Genomic DNA, 17,883 nt, shown 5'->3' on the forward strand with positions numbered 1-17,883 from the left:
GGAGAAATGCGTACAATCACGTTTCCAACTTTGATAAAGGTCGGATTGTAGCCTATCGTGATTGCGGTTTATCGTATCGCGACATTGCTGCTCGCGTTGGTCGAGATCCAAAGACTGTTAGCAGAATATGGAATCGGTGGGTTCAGGAGGGTAATACGGAATGCAATGCTGGATCCCAGCGGCCTCGTATCACTAGCAGTCGAGATGACAGGCATCTTATCCGCATGGCTGTAACGGATCGTGCACCCACGTCTCGATCCCTGAGTCAACAGATGGGGACGTTTGCAAGACAACAACCATCTGCATGAACAGTTCGACGACGTTTGCAGCAGCATGGACTATCAGCTCGGAGACCATGGCTGCGGTTACTCCAGACGCTGCATCACAGACAGGAGCGAAGGCGATGGTGTACTCAACGACGAACCTGGGTGCACGAATGACAAAACGTCATTTTTTCGGATGAATCCAGGTTCTGTTTACAGCATCATGATGGTCGCATCCGTGTTTGGCGACATCGCGGTGAACGCACATTGGAAGGGTGTATTCGTCATCACCATACTGGCGTATCACCCGGCCTGCCATTGGTTACACGTCTCGGTCACCTCTTGTTCGCATTGACGGCACTTTGAACAGTGGACGTTACATTTCAGATGTGTCACGACCCGTGGCTATACCCTTCAGTCGATCCCTGCGAAACCCTACATTTCGGCAGGATAATGCACAACCGCGTGTTACAGGTCTTGTACGGGCCTTTCTGGATACAGAAAGTGTTCGACTGCTGCCCTGGCCAGCACATTCTCCAGATCTCTTACCAATTGAAAACGTCTGGTCAATGGTGGCCGAGCAACTGGCTCGTCACAATACGCCAGTCACTACTCTTGATGAACTGTACACGCCATCCAAGCTCTGTTTGACTCAATGCCCAGGCGTATCAAGGCCGTTATTACGGCCAAAGATGGTTGTTCTGGGTACTGATTTCTCAGGACCTATGCACCCAAATTGCGTGAAAATGTAATCACATGTCAGTTCTAGTATAAAATATTTGTCCAATGAATACCCGTTTATCATCTGCATTTCTTCTTGGTGTAGCAATTTTAATGGCCAGTAGTGTATTACGCTTATTTTCACAGCTCAGTACACCTTCTTCCTTTTTTTATGCTTGATCCGCATTCAGTTTTTGACGCGCTGCCTACTGGGCGCTCCTGCCATCATGAAACCTGGGGGGGGGGGGGGGGGGGGAGGGGGGTGTTGCGATTGGGAGTTTGTGAGAATCACAAGGGCCTAAAGCACATCACCGGCGATTGTATAGTAGCATTTATTCACGCTTCTGAATCTGTTGATCTTATGGCGAGTCATATTTATGTGTGCTGTAGGCCCTCATTGTATACAATTGCGAAAATGCGTGAAAAGCTGTATCGCTGGTTTCTCTGAAATTCACTTAAATGTGGGATCGCCGGCGGTATGTTTTAAGCCCTTGTGGATCTCAGCGCCTCATTTGTATTCTGGTGAATTGAACATGTTGGTAGATATTATTACTTGAGTTTAATCATTTCCACTTTGTGTTTGAAGTCGGTTGTTTGCTATGCGGCAATCGGCTACCGTGTGCAGTGTAAACGTGAACTGTTTTGAATCTATTTTAAATGCTAACAGAAAAGTAAAGCTGTGAGGACGGGTCGTGAGCCGTGTTTGGGTAGCTCAGTCGGTAGATCAGTTGCCCGCGAAAAGCAAAGGTCCCGAGTTCGAGTCTCGGTTCGCCACACAGCTTTATTCTGCCAGGAAGTTTCATATCAGCGCACACTTCGCTGCAGGGTGAAAATCTCGTTCTCGGAACAGCAAAATAAATTACTAGGTGAAGTTAGCCGCAAAGGAACAAGATTAGATTAGATTAGATTTACTTTCATTCCAATTGATCCGTAGTGAGGAGGTCCTCCAGGATGTGGAACATGTCAGAGCCTCCGAGGACAGATCCTTTGATTAAGAGACTAACGAAATCAAATAAGCTTGACTACAGGCGAACATTAACAAGGAAGTGTCCAGATAGCACAAGCTGTTAAATGGGTGCAGAGTAATAATACGGATTTCAGCCCGGAAGTAAATTCGCCAATTAATACATCTGTTAGGGATCTTGTACAGGTGTCCGAAAAAAATATAAAAGCATGAAAAACTCCCACTTACGCAAAAATTCGAAATGGAGAGTTGAGAAGTCTTACACATCATTTCGTTATCGCCCTAAACTGCACTTTATTACGTACAAAATAAAATTTCCAAAGCAATTCTTTCTTTTGTCAGATAAGTTATGCGTCTTGTTATTATCAGTGTTGTTATTATTATTATTTGCAGTAGCTGTATAAACTTGTTGATAAGCATAACTGTTATACAGCAGATGCTATTAATTTCACATCCCAAAAATCTTCTGAATCTAAAAATTTGTGAACATGCAGAATATATACTCGCGACCCGCCACTGTCAAATTTATACTATGCTAATGACGACCAACGGTACGGTTTTAGGGCGATAAACTATGGGGTCATCAGTGCCCTTGGTAGTAGGTATCAATAACTGTTAACAAATAAAGCAAAAGCCAAAACTGCATTTCGCGATGCTGAGCTGTCAGGATGATTTTCGTGCTCACGGCGCCAGCGCCTGTCGTGATGCAATACTACAGGAATTGCAAGCGTGGGGGCAACAGGTTTCCGACGCGGCCAGCAGATGGCATGCTCGGCGACGACTGGCTTCAGTCGTCAAAATATTCTGAGGCCGGCACGCGGGCACAGTATCACGTGAGTACTGTAGGAGATTAATCGTTTACGGAGTTATGGGTCATTCTGCGATGTTCACAACGATAATGACAGAGGCATTACAGTACGTCATTGTCTCAATGGCAGTGTCTTCTCTAATAATTAATGGCATTATCACTCAGTTCCTAGCAGCAACCCAACACGTCAGACATTCGTAGCTTTAAAGTATGAAAAGAAATGACTAAGATGTCATTCTCGGCGCTGTTACTTTGGGCAGTTTGCGCTTCTGAATCAATTAGTTCATAGGATTTTGCATACCGGTAATTTGAAAATTTTAATATGCTTCTCTACGCTTCCCGGATGTGGTGATTTGGCCCTAATTTATTACTGTTTGACAAAACTATTAGTGGTTTTGGAGATCAGATTTCTGAAATTTCCGAAAGTTATTTGCAAGATTAAATTCAGTTGCTATCGTTTGTCTTAACTTCACTGTCATTAAAAAGCTACTAAGGAAAATAGTTGTGGGATCACCTAAACAACGCCACGAATGTCGAGCAGTTTCCACCTCATAGTATTTAGCGCGACTTTAAAACTTAGTGCACTCCTCTTTTTCTCGATGCTTTGATATCTAACCACAAGTGAAAGTGTACTGGCAGTGCAAGATGGGAGTAGTCTGATGTATAGGAACGCTGGAAGGAAGGCTAAACATACCGTTGACATCGAGCTCCGTATGCACGAAAATGATTTATTACATTTTGGTGTACATACAACGCAGTCAGAACCGCATACTAGTAGTGCGTACTGAGCACATAGTAGCTTGTAACACATCATAACAGACCATCGAACTATCGCACTACGAATACCATTCTTTATAATTATTGAGGAATGAACACCACACGTACCACTGGTTAAAGAGTTACAATTGCTGCGACACTGTACATTATGTTGCAATCTTTTTAAAAGTCAGTGTTTGTTTTATAAGCTGGCGCATTTGCTGATGCGAGGATACTAATAGCGGTGATAGCATGTATTGAGAAATCGGTGCTTCAGTTTGCTTAGTATCTTACACGACGTTACTTGATGACCGCCATGCCAAGGCACACATACATAATGAATAATATTATACATTTTAAATCACCCTCTGATGTTCAACACAAACAAACTGGGTAGTATTTAATACTTATTTTTTGGAGGTCCTGGCAAGTTCCTGTGATGGAAACACCCGTAAAACTGACGTGCGGTAGGATACTGTCTGCCAAGAGTCTGATTGTCTATTCGTCACGTGCTAAGGGCCTGTACCGTCCTGGACATTTTATCTGGGGAAAATTAACCTTGAGCAGTTTTTAGTTGAAAATAATACTACTATGTAATATGTGTGTATGATAGTACTGTAATTCAAATAAGAGATAGCTGACATGAAATTGTGTGTATTTCTGAAAGAACAAAGTGTGTTTTGGATTTAACATCACCACTACGACGTCATTAGAGCGGAGTATATGTTCGAATACAGAAGGACATCGATCGTGTCCTTTTCAGGAGGACTATCCATCCCGGTATTTGCCTCGTACCATTTAAGAAATGTGCGCCACCTCGCCCAGTAATAACATTTTAAGGTTTCATTGCTTGTAATTCTACTACATTAGACCACATTTTAGACATTATAAATCAGTAAAAACGGTTTTTTACGTGGTCTGTCTTTCACTTTAGTCTACAGTGAATTATTACAGTTTTGCTCTGTAGTGTTGTCGACATGTTGCATTTCATGTTACCAAATCTCCCCTAAAGATCATTTGTCGATACACCTCCGCACCAAACTACGCAGACAGCTAAACGAAACAATCCAGTTGGGCAACCAGAATTCGTTTAAACTAAGATCAGTGATAACCTTTCTCACTTTCTGATGTATGCTGTTTTGAAATCTCGTGTATGATTGCTCAGTTTTTCGGCCCGTCAGTGAATTTTAATCACATCTAGCCACTGAAAATGCACAGTAGTGAATACGTAGTTTGATGTTCCACTTTTGGCATGCAGTTGAATCTTCCACGAACTGAGCAGCTGTGAAAAAGGAACTTCGAACTAAGGACGTGCTCCCGATAAGTAGGGGCTGCTACATAGCACTGCACAATTTGTTTCAAAAGAGAAACGAAAATTGGTCCAAAGATGCTCATGTAATTTAGTTAATTTCTGGTAACGATGCCTTCCAGATTTTAAATACTCCTTCAACACACATTTATCCGTCAGGCATTTACGCCAAATATGAAAACTTCTCTGCTGCTTCCGTGAGCAGAGCATTAATCTATGTTGATTGCACAGCCCCTATACAGATTCTAACGCAGTAGTACAGTATTTTCTCTAATTTAGCAAGTGATAACTTGAGTCGCAGTAGTAGAAAATCGAACGTAGACCTATTGAGGGCGCACCAGCGATCGATACAAGGTTATAGGACGTGCACGCTGGCGAGTCGAAACAGTTCACGAAGAACACTCGTTCCAGTCTCGGAAGCGAATGTCTGACATGGGCATACCGACAGTTGTGGGGCGCGGGTTTTTTCCTGGAATCGTCCAGTCGAAGTTGCAGATGTCATACGTTGTCCCAGCGCCATCGGCGGAATGGAGACGCTTTGTTTATAAACACCCCTGTTTGTGATTTGCGAGGTTACATTATCTCATTTGTTGTCAACAAACCGTCAAATAATAGTAGAACGATCTAGTCAGTGGATAGTGTCATGGAGAGAGGTGGCCATTTATTATAGGTGTATATCGTAAGCATATGGAGGGTGCTATAAAATTCCCCTCGCAGCCTTGGAGGACTTCTAGAGGGGGCTGAGTAGATAATATTTTGAATTGTAACCCATTCCCGGAAAAGTACCGTTTCTGGGCTACAACCATTGGTAAACATGTTGGCACATCCGACTGTACAACAAATTTGATTTCGTACACGTTTATCGATGTTTCAGATGTGACTGAAATACATGCACATGAATACTCAGGTCTAAATGTTTTCTGGCATTTTGCTTGCTTTCATCAACGTGTTGATTCCTGCAGCTGATTTGTGTATCTGTGTCGATCTTCTGGAAGCCGCTGTGAAGTGCAGCGTATAGCCCGGCCAATAAAGACCAAAAAGATCGTTTGGAAGAAAAATTCGTCGTAAATTTTTGTAGTGGTAGGATGGGATACCATGAACAACATACCAAAGATGTGGTGGGGTGTCATCGTAGGGGTGGGAGGGGCAGGGAGTATTTAAACTCCATTTTGTTTTTCTTGAATAACTTGAAAACCGCGAATCAGGCAAAAATGTGTCCCAGTACAAAATTAAACTATATTAAATATCCTGCAAAAAGATCATATTTATTTTTTCTCTAGGACTAATAATTTCCACGTTGCAGAGGATGGAGAAGTCGCAAATTATTAAAAACAATGGTATAAAATTAATGTTCATTGTTAAACTAGCCTTTCCCTATGGCTTTGCCCACATATACATTTGATGTATATGTTGAAACACCTCCTCTCTCTCTCTCTCTCTCTCTCTCTCTCTCTCTCTCTCTCTGTCTGTCTGTCTCTCTTTGTGTCCACCTTATCCCCCCTCTGCCTGGCCACATCATCCTCCCACCTCTGCTCTCTCGTCTTTCGTCCTCTCTCTCTTTCTGTCTCTTCATGTCCTCCTCCCCCTCTCTCCTTGTCCGTTTCCTTCGCCATATCTCTCTGACGATATCCTCCACCCCCTCTCTTTCCATCCCCACCTCCCCCTCTTCTTTTTCCACCTGACCACCACGCCTCTGTATCTTCCACCTGCCTCATGCATCTCCCCCTCTCCTCTCTCTGTGCATTTTCTCCTCTCCCTCGCTCAGTTCACCGACTCCTCTCTGTCAATGTGTCCTCAGCCATGCTCAGTGACATGTGTATCCCCTGCAACACAGTTCAAGAAAACAGGCCAACACTAATGCCACAACACATCTGTCATGCAGGGCAGGCTACCATCAGGGGCCTGAAAAGCATTTATTTACCACTGATGTACAGGTCGCCATGCAAAAAGCAGGTCGAGAAAGTAGGCCGATGCTACACCAACACAACACATCTGTCATTCAGGGCAGCCTACGTATTTGGGCCTGTAAAACTGTTTCTTTTCCCTGACATGTAGGTTGCCCTGCAGCACAGGTTGATTTGGAAGGTCATTTTCCCACACATGCCTGTCATGCATGGCAGCCTATACGCCAGGTCTGGAAAAGTACTTTTTGCCCACATCTCCGCTCCTATTGGAACCCGGAGGATACAGACACCACAGTGGTGATACTTATGATGCCTGCTGTTTCTGTGTCAAATTTGGTTGAACTTGATACAGAGATTTGGGAGGAGGTCCTGGACACACGCAAATACATCCTGCTTTATATATAGGGGTGTATCTTGCAATAGTTGTCAGGTGCATTTTCTCTGATGTTTCAGCAGATATCTGCAACTTCGTTTTTGCATTGTATAATTGGAGCCAGCCCAAACAAATAGTGCTCATCATGTCTTTCATGAAATGACCAGTGTCGGAGGAAAGCGTGCCTTTTCTAGAGTGTGTCCCTGATTAGTGTAGTGTGATATTCGTTATATCTGCATGTCTTAGCAGGGATAGTAAAACACAAAGAATAAATAGCAATCCAGCAGCAACTCAGTAGTGCTGCATGCTTGGTGGTAGCAGTCAGTGCAGACCAGTGTGCTGCTGGAGTGCTGGTTATCCTTAGAGTTTTACTGTCCCAGTTGATACACATCAGTGTAACAAATATCTGGGACCGCTGTATCGAATGGGCATATAAAGTAGCGCTTTAAAAATTATTTCATTTGTAATGCGGAACAAACCGATGCTTTCCATCAACACCTGGCCGTCACACGGAAGAGTATGTGGTGAGCACTATTTTTATGGGCCGACTCCAGCCACACAATGCAAGAACGATTTGCAAATATCTGCTGAAACACCAAGTATTGTAAAGCCATGGAACTGCGTTGAAGTCGCGCGCGCGCGTGTGTGTGTGTGTGTGTGTGTGTGTGTGTGTGTGTGTGTGTGTGTGTGTGTGTGTGTGTGTGTGTGTGTGTGTGTCCGTGCAATCCGTGACATGGCGCCTCTAACAACGCGGCCACTCCGCGCGGCGAGTCAGTTGGTGATGAATAAATTAATGACCAGAAAGTTATTTCACTTCTTTCATCATTAATGGTGTTACTGGAAGACTGTATGATTGTCTTCTGTTCGGGAATTGCTGATAGTTATAGAGTCGACTGCACTGAGTATAGCCACGTATCACTTACCTTTCAAGGTGGGTGTGAACATGTCTGATGGAGTGGGACGGATTATGTTCAGCTCTAGCACAGTAATCTGCTTTTATGCATTGCTGGATTTACGTCGAAATATCTAAAGTTCTGACCTGGCTGACATACTTCTGTTGCAGAGGGAGCCAATTTAAGCCTCTGGGTTTAGTGGGAGAGCTGAGTCTTAAGAGAAGCAATTGATACCTCTCATAATGTGAAAAGTACTCCAGCCAATGAAATGGACTTTGTGAAATACAAAGTGACAGCATGTTACGCTTTGGACCAGTTCTTAATTTAGTAGGCAGTTGGCGGCTCCAGCTGTTAAGCATTTTTGCATAACGTCTCACTTAAATATTGCAAATAAGTGCTCAATAAAGTGAAATTACCTCCACTATACAAACACGAGAACAGCGAAGTTATTTTGTCTACTCTCGTGAGAACTCGACAGGAAATGTTGGGAAGGTACATAGTCTGTCTGTAAATTGAAAAAACTCTTCAAGATGACAGAATCTATTTTCCTTGTAGCAGTGTACAGTAGTGTGCATAGGTTTGCAGATAATCCGTCCTTATGCGTTTTTTGCGTTAGTATTATTAGTAACTCATATCTGTATTCCACATAGTGAAACATACGTTCCAGAAAACACTCTCGGGGCGCGTCTGCACATTGTGTGTCACCAGTGATTCATAAGGTGTGCCATTGAAGCATCGGCATAACTTTGTGAAATACCCGATAGTTGCTTTTTGTGATGTAGTGGGGTAGATAATGTTCAATCAGCTGCTTGCCCTCTAGTTTAAAGAGATATGAAAGAGGGCGAGTTTCCTTCCCTCACACTCCTACCCTGCACCTCCCACTTTATCCATTAATACAGCTCTACTGCACTTAGATGTACTATTCATGTTTAGTATTTGTTCTTAACCAGGTCATTTAACAATTGAGATTAATTTTATATATAATTAAAACATTTTTTTAAAAAAATCTGCGCCATCCCATACAATGCGGATACCTTTAGCCCTAGAGAAAAATGCATAGGATCTTTTTTATAGGAAATTTATTGTACTTTAGTTTAATTCTATACTGGGAAACATTCTCGCTAGAAACCAGGATGATATACTCAAGAAAAACATGAAAAAATGATCTTTAATCGCTCTCTCACCCTCACGCTGACACCACATCTGTTAGAATTTTTAGTATTGTTGTTCATGGCTCTCCCAACCATGACTGTGCAAAAGTTTGCGACTACACGAATTCTTTTCCTATAATTTTCTTGCACTGACTGGACTAGTGTTTCTTCCCACGCCATTCGCATATGGAGCACACTTAGGAAGTTTGCTTAAGAGTCTCTGTGCACGTTTGATTAGTCTAATTTTGTCTTCGCTGTACGTAAGGAAGTGATCCATAGAGGGCTGAAGTGTGTTCCCACACTCCTTACTTAATACTGAGTCTTGAATTTTCATAGGATACTTTGCATCTATCTTCAAGCGTCTATCAGTTCAAGTTTTTTAGAATCTCTGTGACTTTCTCCTGTGAGTCAGACTTACCTGTGACCATATGTAATGCCCTTCTTCGTATGTGTTCAATATCTCCTATTGGTCACATTTAGTGTGGGTCCCCCATACTTGAGCAAAATACTTTTATGTGCTGCGCAAGCGTCTTGTAAACGATCAGAGACTGACTATATTTTGCCAATGATGTCTGCCACGTGCAACTGAGCCAATGTAGTAGTCTGTTTCATAACCCGACAAATTGATGCATCCAAGTTTTTTGCATGGGTTGGCAGATCCCAGTTGATCTTGTAGTCGTAGAATAATTCGATTCTGTATATTGTGAAGTGCACAGTATTACGTTTCAGAGTATTTTATGCAATTTGCCAATCTTTGCGCCACTTTGAAATCTGTATGACTGAATATTTGTTCAGTTTTTTGCAGACAGTACTTCGTTATAGATAACTGCATCATTGCTTAAAACGTCTCAGATTAATATTGATATTGCTTGACAGTTCATTAAAACAGAACATGAGCAGCATGTGTTCCATCTGAAGTTATATCCGCATCTGCTGTGGTCTCCCTAGCAAGCAGTCCTCAAACCATTTATAAACTTCGTTTGATAGTCGATATGACAGTACTTTTCGTTAACAAGCGTTGTTGTGGTACTGGATCAAATGTTCTTTGGAAGGTAAAAAAATACTTGTAATACTTGATTGCATTGACTCGCACCATTCAGAATGTCATATGAGAAAATCCCGATTTACGGTTCACATCACTGAAGCTTTCGAAATTCAGCTATTTGGCATGTAGGAGATCATTCAGTTCGAGATACCACATCTCGTTGGAGCTCATAATACGTTCTGAGTTCGTGCAACAGATAGTTGTCAATTACATTGGTCGGTTATTTTGCTGGTCATTTCTGCTACCCTTCTTGTAGAAACGTTTTGCTTGTACTTCTTTCCAGCCAAAAGGCAATTTTTATTCAGGATCTACTGTATCTGATGCTTAAAAGAGGTATTAGCTTGCGGCATTACAAGTCAAATACTGCTGGGTCTACAGTATACAATATGAATATACGCATGAATCGAATGGTCGAAGGTTCCTATCACTCGACAATTGCGAATGTAACGTAGAAATTTATAAATGAAAGATTTCAATTGAATAAAATCTGCAGGTACTATATTAGCGACTTTAAATGATGAGTACGATAGTAAAAGTACTTTTTAGAATGTAGTGTACTTCCGCAAAACACTTATTGGTGTAGATGGTCCAGCAATTAAATAAAATATAAGTTGAATAACAGGGAAACAATAGATTCCTACTGCACGTAATTAGTTATGAACGACAACATAGCTCGCGTTCTAAACGCACACTACGTCTTCACTGTAGAACCACGGAAATCTCACAAGTTCACAAGTCGGCACTACGAAATGTTTCTATCTCCCGAGCCCACGTGCAAAGTGCTCCACTGTCCAAGTCTTTCCTCGACTGTACGTCGCGCCTTCACGTCCAGCACTTTCCGTGTCCTGTGCGACTGTCCCTCGCACCGCACCGTTCCGAACTACCTCGTGTCCTCAAGAAACTATGCTCCACATACGTGATTGGCTAGAGCGCTCCCTCCTTGTTTCCAAGCCAACGTGCACTCACAACATATTGAAACACATTCGAAGTACTGGATTTACGTTTAAATAACTTGAAATTATATAAATATTCCTACGACTGGACCATAAACAGTCTCTAACACACATTGTTAGATTCCATAAACAAATTAAATAAACATACAACAAAGGAATAGAACAAAAGATAGGCCAGTAGCCTATTGTCTCTGTGCTTTCTATAACACAGTAAATATTTAACCAGTTTCTTCATGAACAGTATATATCGGATATAAACAAAGACATAGATGAATAAATATAAGTATGCTGCTACCCTTTTTTCGTGTAACTGTGGAGTACTTAAGGCCTGACGCCATCGATAGTTATTTAAATGTTCAAATGTGTGTGAAATCTTATGGGACTTAACTGCTAAGGTCATCAGTCCCTAAGCTGACACACTACTTAACCTAAATTATCCTAAGGACAAACACACACACCCATGCCCGAGGGAGGACTCGAACCTCCGCCGGGACCAGCCGCACAGTCCATGACCGCAGCGCCTAAGACCGCTCGGCTAATCCCACGCGGCGCCATAGCTAGTAATCGGCCACTTTGACCTCCGATAACTCACGTACTATTCAAGTTACATGCCTGTAATTCATACCAATTTAGGTTTACACTAATAGCTTTCTAAAGACACGGCGACCGACAAAATCAGATGAAGCGCGTATATTTTGGAAATTAGTTGCTGGGTGTTACTTGTATAATTATCTACCGTCAGATACTAAACTTTAAACTAATAAAGATATTGAAAATCTGTTTACACCATCAGAATCGTCGTGCAAATAATAGTAATGTACATTTTTTTAAATCATGATTCATCTGGCTACTATTAATTTCTATACGAACTGTGAAATGTCTGCCATGATGGTTTCACAAAGTCCGCCATATTTGGCACTCTCGGCATACAAGTCTCTTTCATTGACACAGCGTCACCCTGGAATTCCCAGCCACGCGGCTGGACCATGCACTGGGGCTAGCCCTCTCGCCCAGCTACCGTTCACCACCACGTGTTTGCTGCCGGGCCCCGGCTGGCCGAGCGGCCCGTGCGGCCACACCAACTTAGAATATTTTCTGGGCACCACAATTCGCCCGTTACCTCACAAACTTGACAGAAAATTCTCGACAGTATGTTACAGGTATTGCGTCAAATAATGGGGCCATGTTGAGTTTGAGCGATTTCAGTTGTTTCTCAACACCACTGACACTAATGTCTACGCCACTCACGTTGCAGTGGTGCGAGAGTAAATAGTGGTAGTGTTCCTTGATCCTCCTGGAACTTTGAAAATGGGGTTCAACATTTCTGCTTTTGCTTCGCTACCCTCATTGTAAGCTTCTCTGTTTCATCCATCAGTATCTGAATGCTAACTTTGTTGCTACTGACCATTTTTACATATGACTAGATGTTCTTCAGTTCTTGTGAATAGTATTTCGATAAGAGTCTGCTACGGTACCCGTTGAGATCTTCACGCATTGACCTTTTCATGGCCAAACGCGGGTTATTCATCATCCGTCTGGCCGTAGTCCTAAGCTTTGTATTACACCCATTGTGCAGTAGTCGTTTCGTTAAAAGTTTCTTTACAGAGACTGTCTACTGTGGGGTGTTGCTCCCACAACTAACAGCTGCATTTCCATTCTGTACTTTCTCAACTATTTTTCTGAACTCGGACCTTACTCCCCTACATTTTCCTGTCCAGAGATAAATGTTTTGAGTTTACCCTTGAGATGCGACATTACTGCCTCTTTATGTAGTTTACTGAACATGTGCTTATGAACAGAAACATTATGATAACCAGTTTAATAGCGTGTTCGCCCACATTTTGAATGCAATACCGACTCGACCTATGAGGCATGGATTCGATAAGTCCAGAGCTATATGGCATCAGATGTTTACCCAATTCCTGTACTATAACAATCTTCCCTTGTCAAAATCAGTTAACGTCAGCAGATTTCCCCATTTGCAGCCCATATCGCTTCTAGAATGAGTCTCCATTTGCCTCTGCTCCGCATTTACAGGGTGGTCAGAAACAGTCTAAGAATCATGGAAAGATGCTGCAGGGGAGTTGTGCTGAGAAATTACTGTTAAGGAAAAAAATTCTATGTGTTGCGTTGTTTCCGAGTTATTTGACGTTGAAGTCAGGCATCAGGTTACTGCACACACACAAATTCAAGCACTTGCACGCGCTAAAATGCGGCAATCTGTGGGTCCGTGAGTTACCAATTGTTGAAATACTCATTATCAATTAAAATGTGCCTTTCTAGGAAGTGACAATTTAAGTGAAGTTAGCAAAAGCTAAGTTTTTTGGTTTGAGGAGACCAAAGAAAGAACACGTTTGGTGGCGCTGTCTGTGAAAGGCTGCTTGAATCTGCACACAATGTCCTGGTTGGCTAACTTCAGTGCTAAGTAACACGGAAACAGCCCTACATATTGAATTTTTTTCCTGAACAGTTATTTCGCAACACAGCGTTTTCTGCAATATCCTTACAAGCTTTTCAGACTTTTTCTTACCACCCTGTATACTCTCCTTGGGCAGCAAGAATGTTGCAGTGGGCAATGGTCACAATGTTTCGGTTCATCAGTGTACATACGTTGCTACTTGTTTTTAGTTGGTAATCATTGTTGTTACAATACATCATGACCACTGATACTTGTTTCAGGTCAAGCCTTTTTACTGTTTTAAATCTAATATACAGGATGACCATAAAGTCCCTTGTTGTTGTTGTTGTTGTTGTGGTCTTCAGTCCTGAGACTGGTTTGATGCAGCTCTCCATGCTACTCTATCCTGTGCAAGTTTCTTCATCTCCCAGTACCTACTGTAACTTACATCCTGCTGAATCTGCTTAGTGTATTGATCTTTTGGTCTCCCTCTACGATTTTTACCCTCCACGCTGCCGTCCAATACTAAATTGGTGATCCCTTGATGCCTCAGAACATGTCCTACCAACCGATCCCTTCTTCTAGTCAAGTTGTGCCACAAACTCCTCTTCTCCCCAATTCTATTCAATACCTCCTCATTAGTTACGTGATCTACCGATCTAATCTTCAGCATTCTTCCAACTTCAAAATTTTATTACAACTATACAATTTCCGCCTTTGCGGCGTTGTGTCAGTCATGCTGGGCAGTTAAGCACGGTTAGATGTGTCTCGCATGTCGTGCTAGGAACAATGCACTCTGTGCTATTCGGTGACGTCAGTATCCCCAGGTATCACATCAGCAATGGTAAAACACACATGCTGCCCAGAGGTGTCGCATGTGGGACCAGCGTGAGCACGCATTGGAGTTCTGGGATGTCAGTATAACACTTGGAGAACTCTGTGTACCTGAAAATAGAAGCAACTTTCACCTGCGCACTGCAGGTAGCAGCGGCGTGAGAGTGATGGCTCGCGCTGGCTTGCATCCGGCAGTGGCTCGTGGCGGTGGCAGCGCGCTCTGCGTATAGATCTTCGCTCCCATCCTGTCGCATCAGCAACGATGCCTAGGTGAACACTTATTTAGAGAGGAATTTCTCAGGTTCAAGTATGAAAGGGATGTCGCCGCCTCATGCTTGCGGGACCTGTGTGCGTTTTGGCAGCTGACTGCTGCTTTACTTCGTGGGGGATGCGTGTAGCCACCTGTGCGGTCCAATGGACAGGAGGCGGCAGGTGGTGTCTGCAAATGTTGATTGTGTGATTGTTGCGTTATTTTGCTAGCAGGTCTGTAGGCTGTGCTGTGCGTTATTTGGGCAGTTCACGAGTTGATTTCGTGTCTGCACATCAGTGTACTGCATTGTTTAGGAGCAGCAGTTTGCAGGTCTGTACTGAAATTATTTGGGTAATTTAGGAGTAGTTTACAGGTCTGTAGGCTGCGCTATGTGTTATTTGGGCAGTTTATGAGTTCTGAGCATGTCTACACATCGGTGTGCTGCATTATTTAGGAGCAGTTTGCAGGTCTGTGTGATGTGTACTGAAATTATTTCGGTGTAGTAGTTTGCATGTGTGTAGGCTGTGGAATGCATTATTTTCACAGTATAAATTAGCAACAGTGTCTGTTGCATTATTTACGAGTAGTTTGCAAGTCTGCAGATTGTGTATTGTGATGCCAAAAACATAAGGGCGAGTATGAATGAGATTTTCACTCTGCAGCAGAGTGTGCGCTGATTTGAAACATCCTGGCAGATTAAAACTGTGTGCCGGACCGAGACTCGAACTCGGGACCCTTGCCTTTCGCGACAAGTGCTCTACCAACTGAGCTACCCAAGCGCGACTCACGCCCCGTCCTCACAGCTTTGCTTCTGCCAGTATCTCGTCTCCTACCTTCCAAACTTTACAGAAGCTCTCCCGCGACCCTTGCAGAACTAGCACTCCTGAAAGAAAAGAAAGGATATTGCGGAGACATGGCTTAGCCACAGCCTGGGGAATGTTTCCAGAATGAGACTTTCACCCTGCAGTGGAGTGTGCACTGATATGAAACTTCCTGGCAGATTAAAACTGTGTGCTGGACCGAGACTCGAACTCGAGACCCTTGCCTTTTGTGGGCAACTGCTCTACCGACTGAGCTACCCAAGCATGACTCACGCCCCATCCTCACAACTTTACTTCTGCCAGTATCTCGTCTCCTACCTTCCAAACTCCTACTGCCAGAAGTAAAGCTGTGAGGACAGGGCGTGAGTTGTGCTTGGGTAGCTCAGTTGGTAGAGCACTTGCCCGCGAAAGGCAAGGGTCCCGAGTTCGAGTCTCGGTCTGGCACACAGTTTTAATCTGCCAGGAAGTTTCATAAGGGCGAGTGTTTTCTGTCAGTGTGATAAATATACTATCTCTCAAAATCCATCCCTAAATAAATTGCTCCAAAATAAACAAAGTACACTCCTTCCTTATTCTCTCCAGCAGCCAGCACAAGCTGAGTCATTTTCCCCTCCAGACAGTCATCTTGGGTTATGTCACGGAATGGACGACAGTGTCCTCTGCTGACAGTATTGTGTACTAGGTCCATACCTCGTGGTGACCACACTGTTTCCAGCCATTCCCCCCCCCCCCACCATCTTGTGTTACATCACGCAATGGACGACATCGCTCTCTGGTGGCTGTACTGTGTACTAGGTCCAGAGCTTGTGGTGAACACACTCTTTCCCGTCAAAATCTGCCATCTTGGATAATGGTACTTGTGCCATCAGCTGATGTCATGGCCACCATCTTGGATTGCGTCACGGAATGGATGACAGCGTCATCTGGTTGTGGTACCATGTACTAGGTCAGTTGGACTCCTGATCCCATGGTGACCACACTGTTTCCCGCCATTTCCCCCTCACCCCAGACCGCCATCTTGGATTACATCATGGATGAGAGCGCCCTCTGGTGGTGGTACTGTGTACTAGGTCAGTTGGAGTCCGGACCTCATGGTGAACACACGGGATGGCTGTACTGCATCAGATTGCTTAAATAAAGACTGGTTCATGTAAAATAATAAAGACTTACGTCTAGCACAGGCTGAGTCCTCTTCCTGCCATTTCCTATGAGGAGATGGCGGTTGGGTGACTTAGGTTAGTGGAGGTAGTCCACGTGCCCTTTCTTTCCCACCAATTTCTTAGGTTGGTAGAGGTAGCCCAAGTGACCTATTTTCCTGCCAAAATTCAAACTTCCTGCCAAAATCCACCATCTTGAATGACGTCATGGCCATTATCTTGGATTACGTCATCATGATGGAACTTTTGTGACACCCTGTGGGGTTGAACCTCCTGGGGTGGGTATGACGTCTCGCCGCCATCTTGTATGACGTCATCGTGTCGGAACTTTTGGGGCACCCAGTGGGCTGGTACCCTCATTGCCGCAAGACTAACGATGCCCTCCAAAAATTCGGGGGTGGGGGAGGGGGGACGCGAAAGTCTGGATCCAGGAGTTCGCAGCACATCTGCCACCAAACTTCCCTCATGTCAGAAAAAGCGCTATAAAATTGAAGCGGAAGACCATCAGGCCTAGGGGATTTGTTTTTCGCACCTCGCGACTGGGCCATGCGCATATCTCCCAGCACAACACCCTTCAAGAATGTTGTGCCGCCTTGCGTCTACCCGAAGGTGGCAGGTCGTGCAGAATGTCCTTAACGTCATTGTCAGGCAATTGTCGGCCATGTACAGAATGCAGTAATAATCTGTGAGGACACAGGAGATGGCGGTGTGTGACTCAGCATGTTGCCCATCCACTGAAGTAACAGCCGTGATGACTCACCTCTTACTATGTCCCCATTCTCTGACAATGTGATAAGGAGAAGCTCATTCTTCTAGGGGGAATCTTGCAGTCCTACTCGAACCTGCATGCCATCCAGTCTAGCGGTCGTGATCTTCAGAAGCCATACCTGTGTCCAGTGGCTGGCCTTTTGGCACTCTGGTGAAGGTTGTTGCGATGCAGTTCTGTCAAGACTATGCAGTAAAACTCAGAGATCGATTATTAGCAAAGGGCTCTGTATCATCCACACATCATGAGCATGCGGCAAATAGATGGTTCAGCACCGTGTCCACCATCATGTCACGGAAGCGTAAGTATGACGTCATAGTTCACATTTGTGCCAGGTATCAGTGACAGCTACGTGGCAAGCCTCTTCGTGGCGAACGTTGACATTAATAGTCCAAGATCCTCTACTACGGCTCGTCTGTTGCAATGGCAGAGTCACAGCACAGATGAAGGCATGAAGATCAGTGAAAGCAGTGGGCCACAGCTCGACACCAACAGTCACTGACGGAAGACCTCGAGAA

At 43.8% G+C, this 17,883-nt stretch overlaps 1 protein-coding gene across 2 annotated transcripts in view; it reads left to right on the plus strand.

Moving 5' to 3' along the window:
- Positions 1-2,674: 2,674 nt before the first annotated feature.
- The window catches only part of LOC126234295 (ovalbumin-related protein X-like), a 130,059-nt gene continuing 114,850 nt past the window's right edge, over positions 2,675-17,883 (plus strand). For both annotated transcript variants that reach the window (XM_049942981.1, XM_049942980.1), the window contains exon 1: positions 2,675-2,780. In XM_049942981.1, the coding sequence (XP_049798938.1) occupies positions 2,715-2,780 (66 nt within the window). In that variant the 5' untranslated portion in view covers positions 2,675-2,714. The remainder of the gene's footprint in view (positions 2,781-17,883) is intronic.

Source organism: Schistocerca nitens, chromosome 2 (assembly GCF_023898315.1).
Source record: "Schistocerca nitens isolate TAMUIC-IGC-003100 chromosome 2, iqSchNite1.1, whole genome shotgun sequence".
NCBI classification, from domain to species: Eukaryota; Metazoa; Arthropoda; class Insecta; order Orthoptera; family Acrididae; genus Schistocerca; species Schistocerca nitens.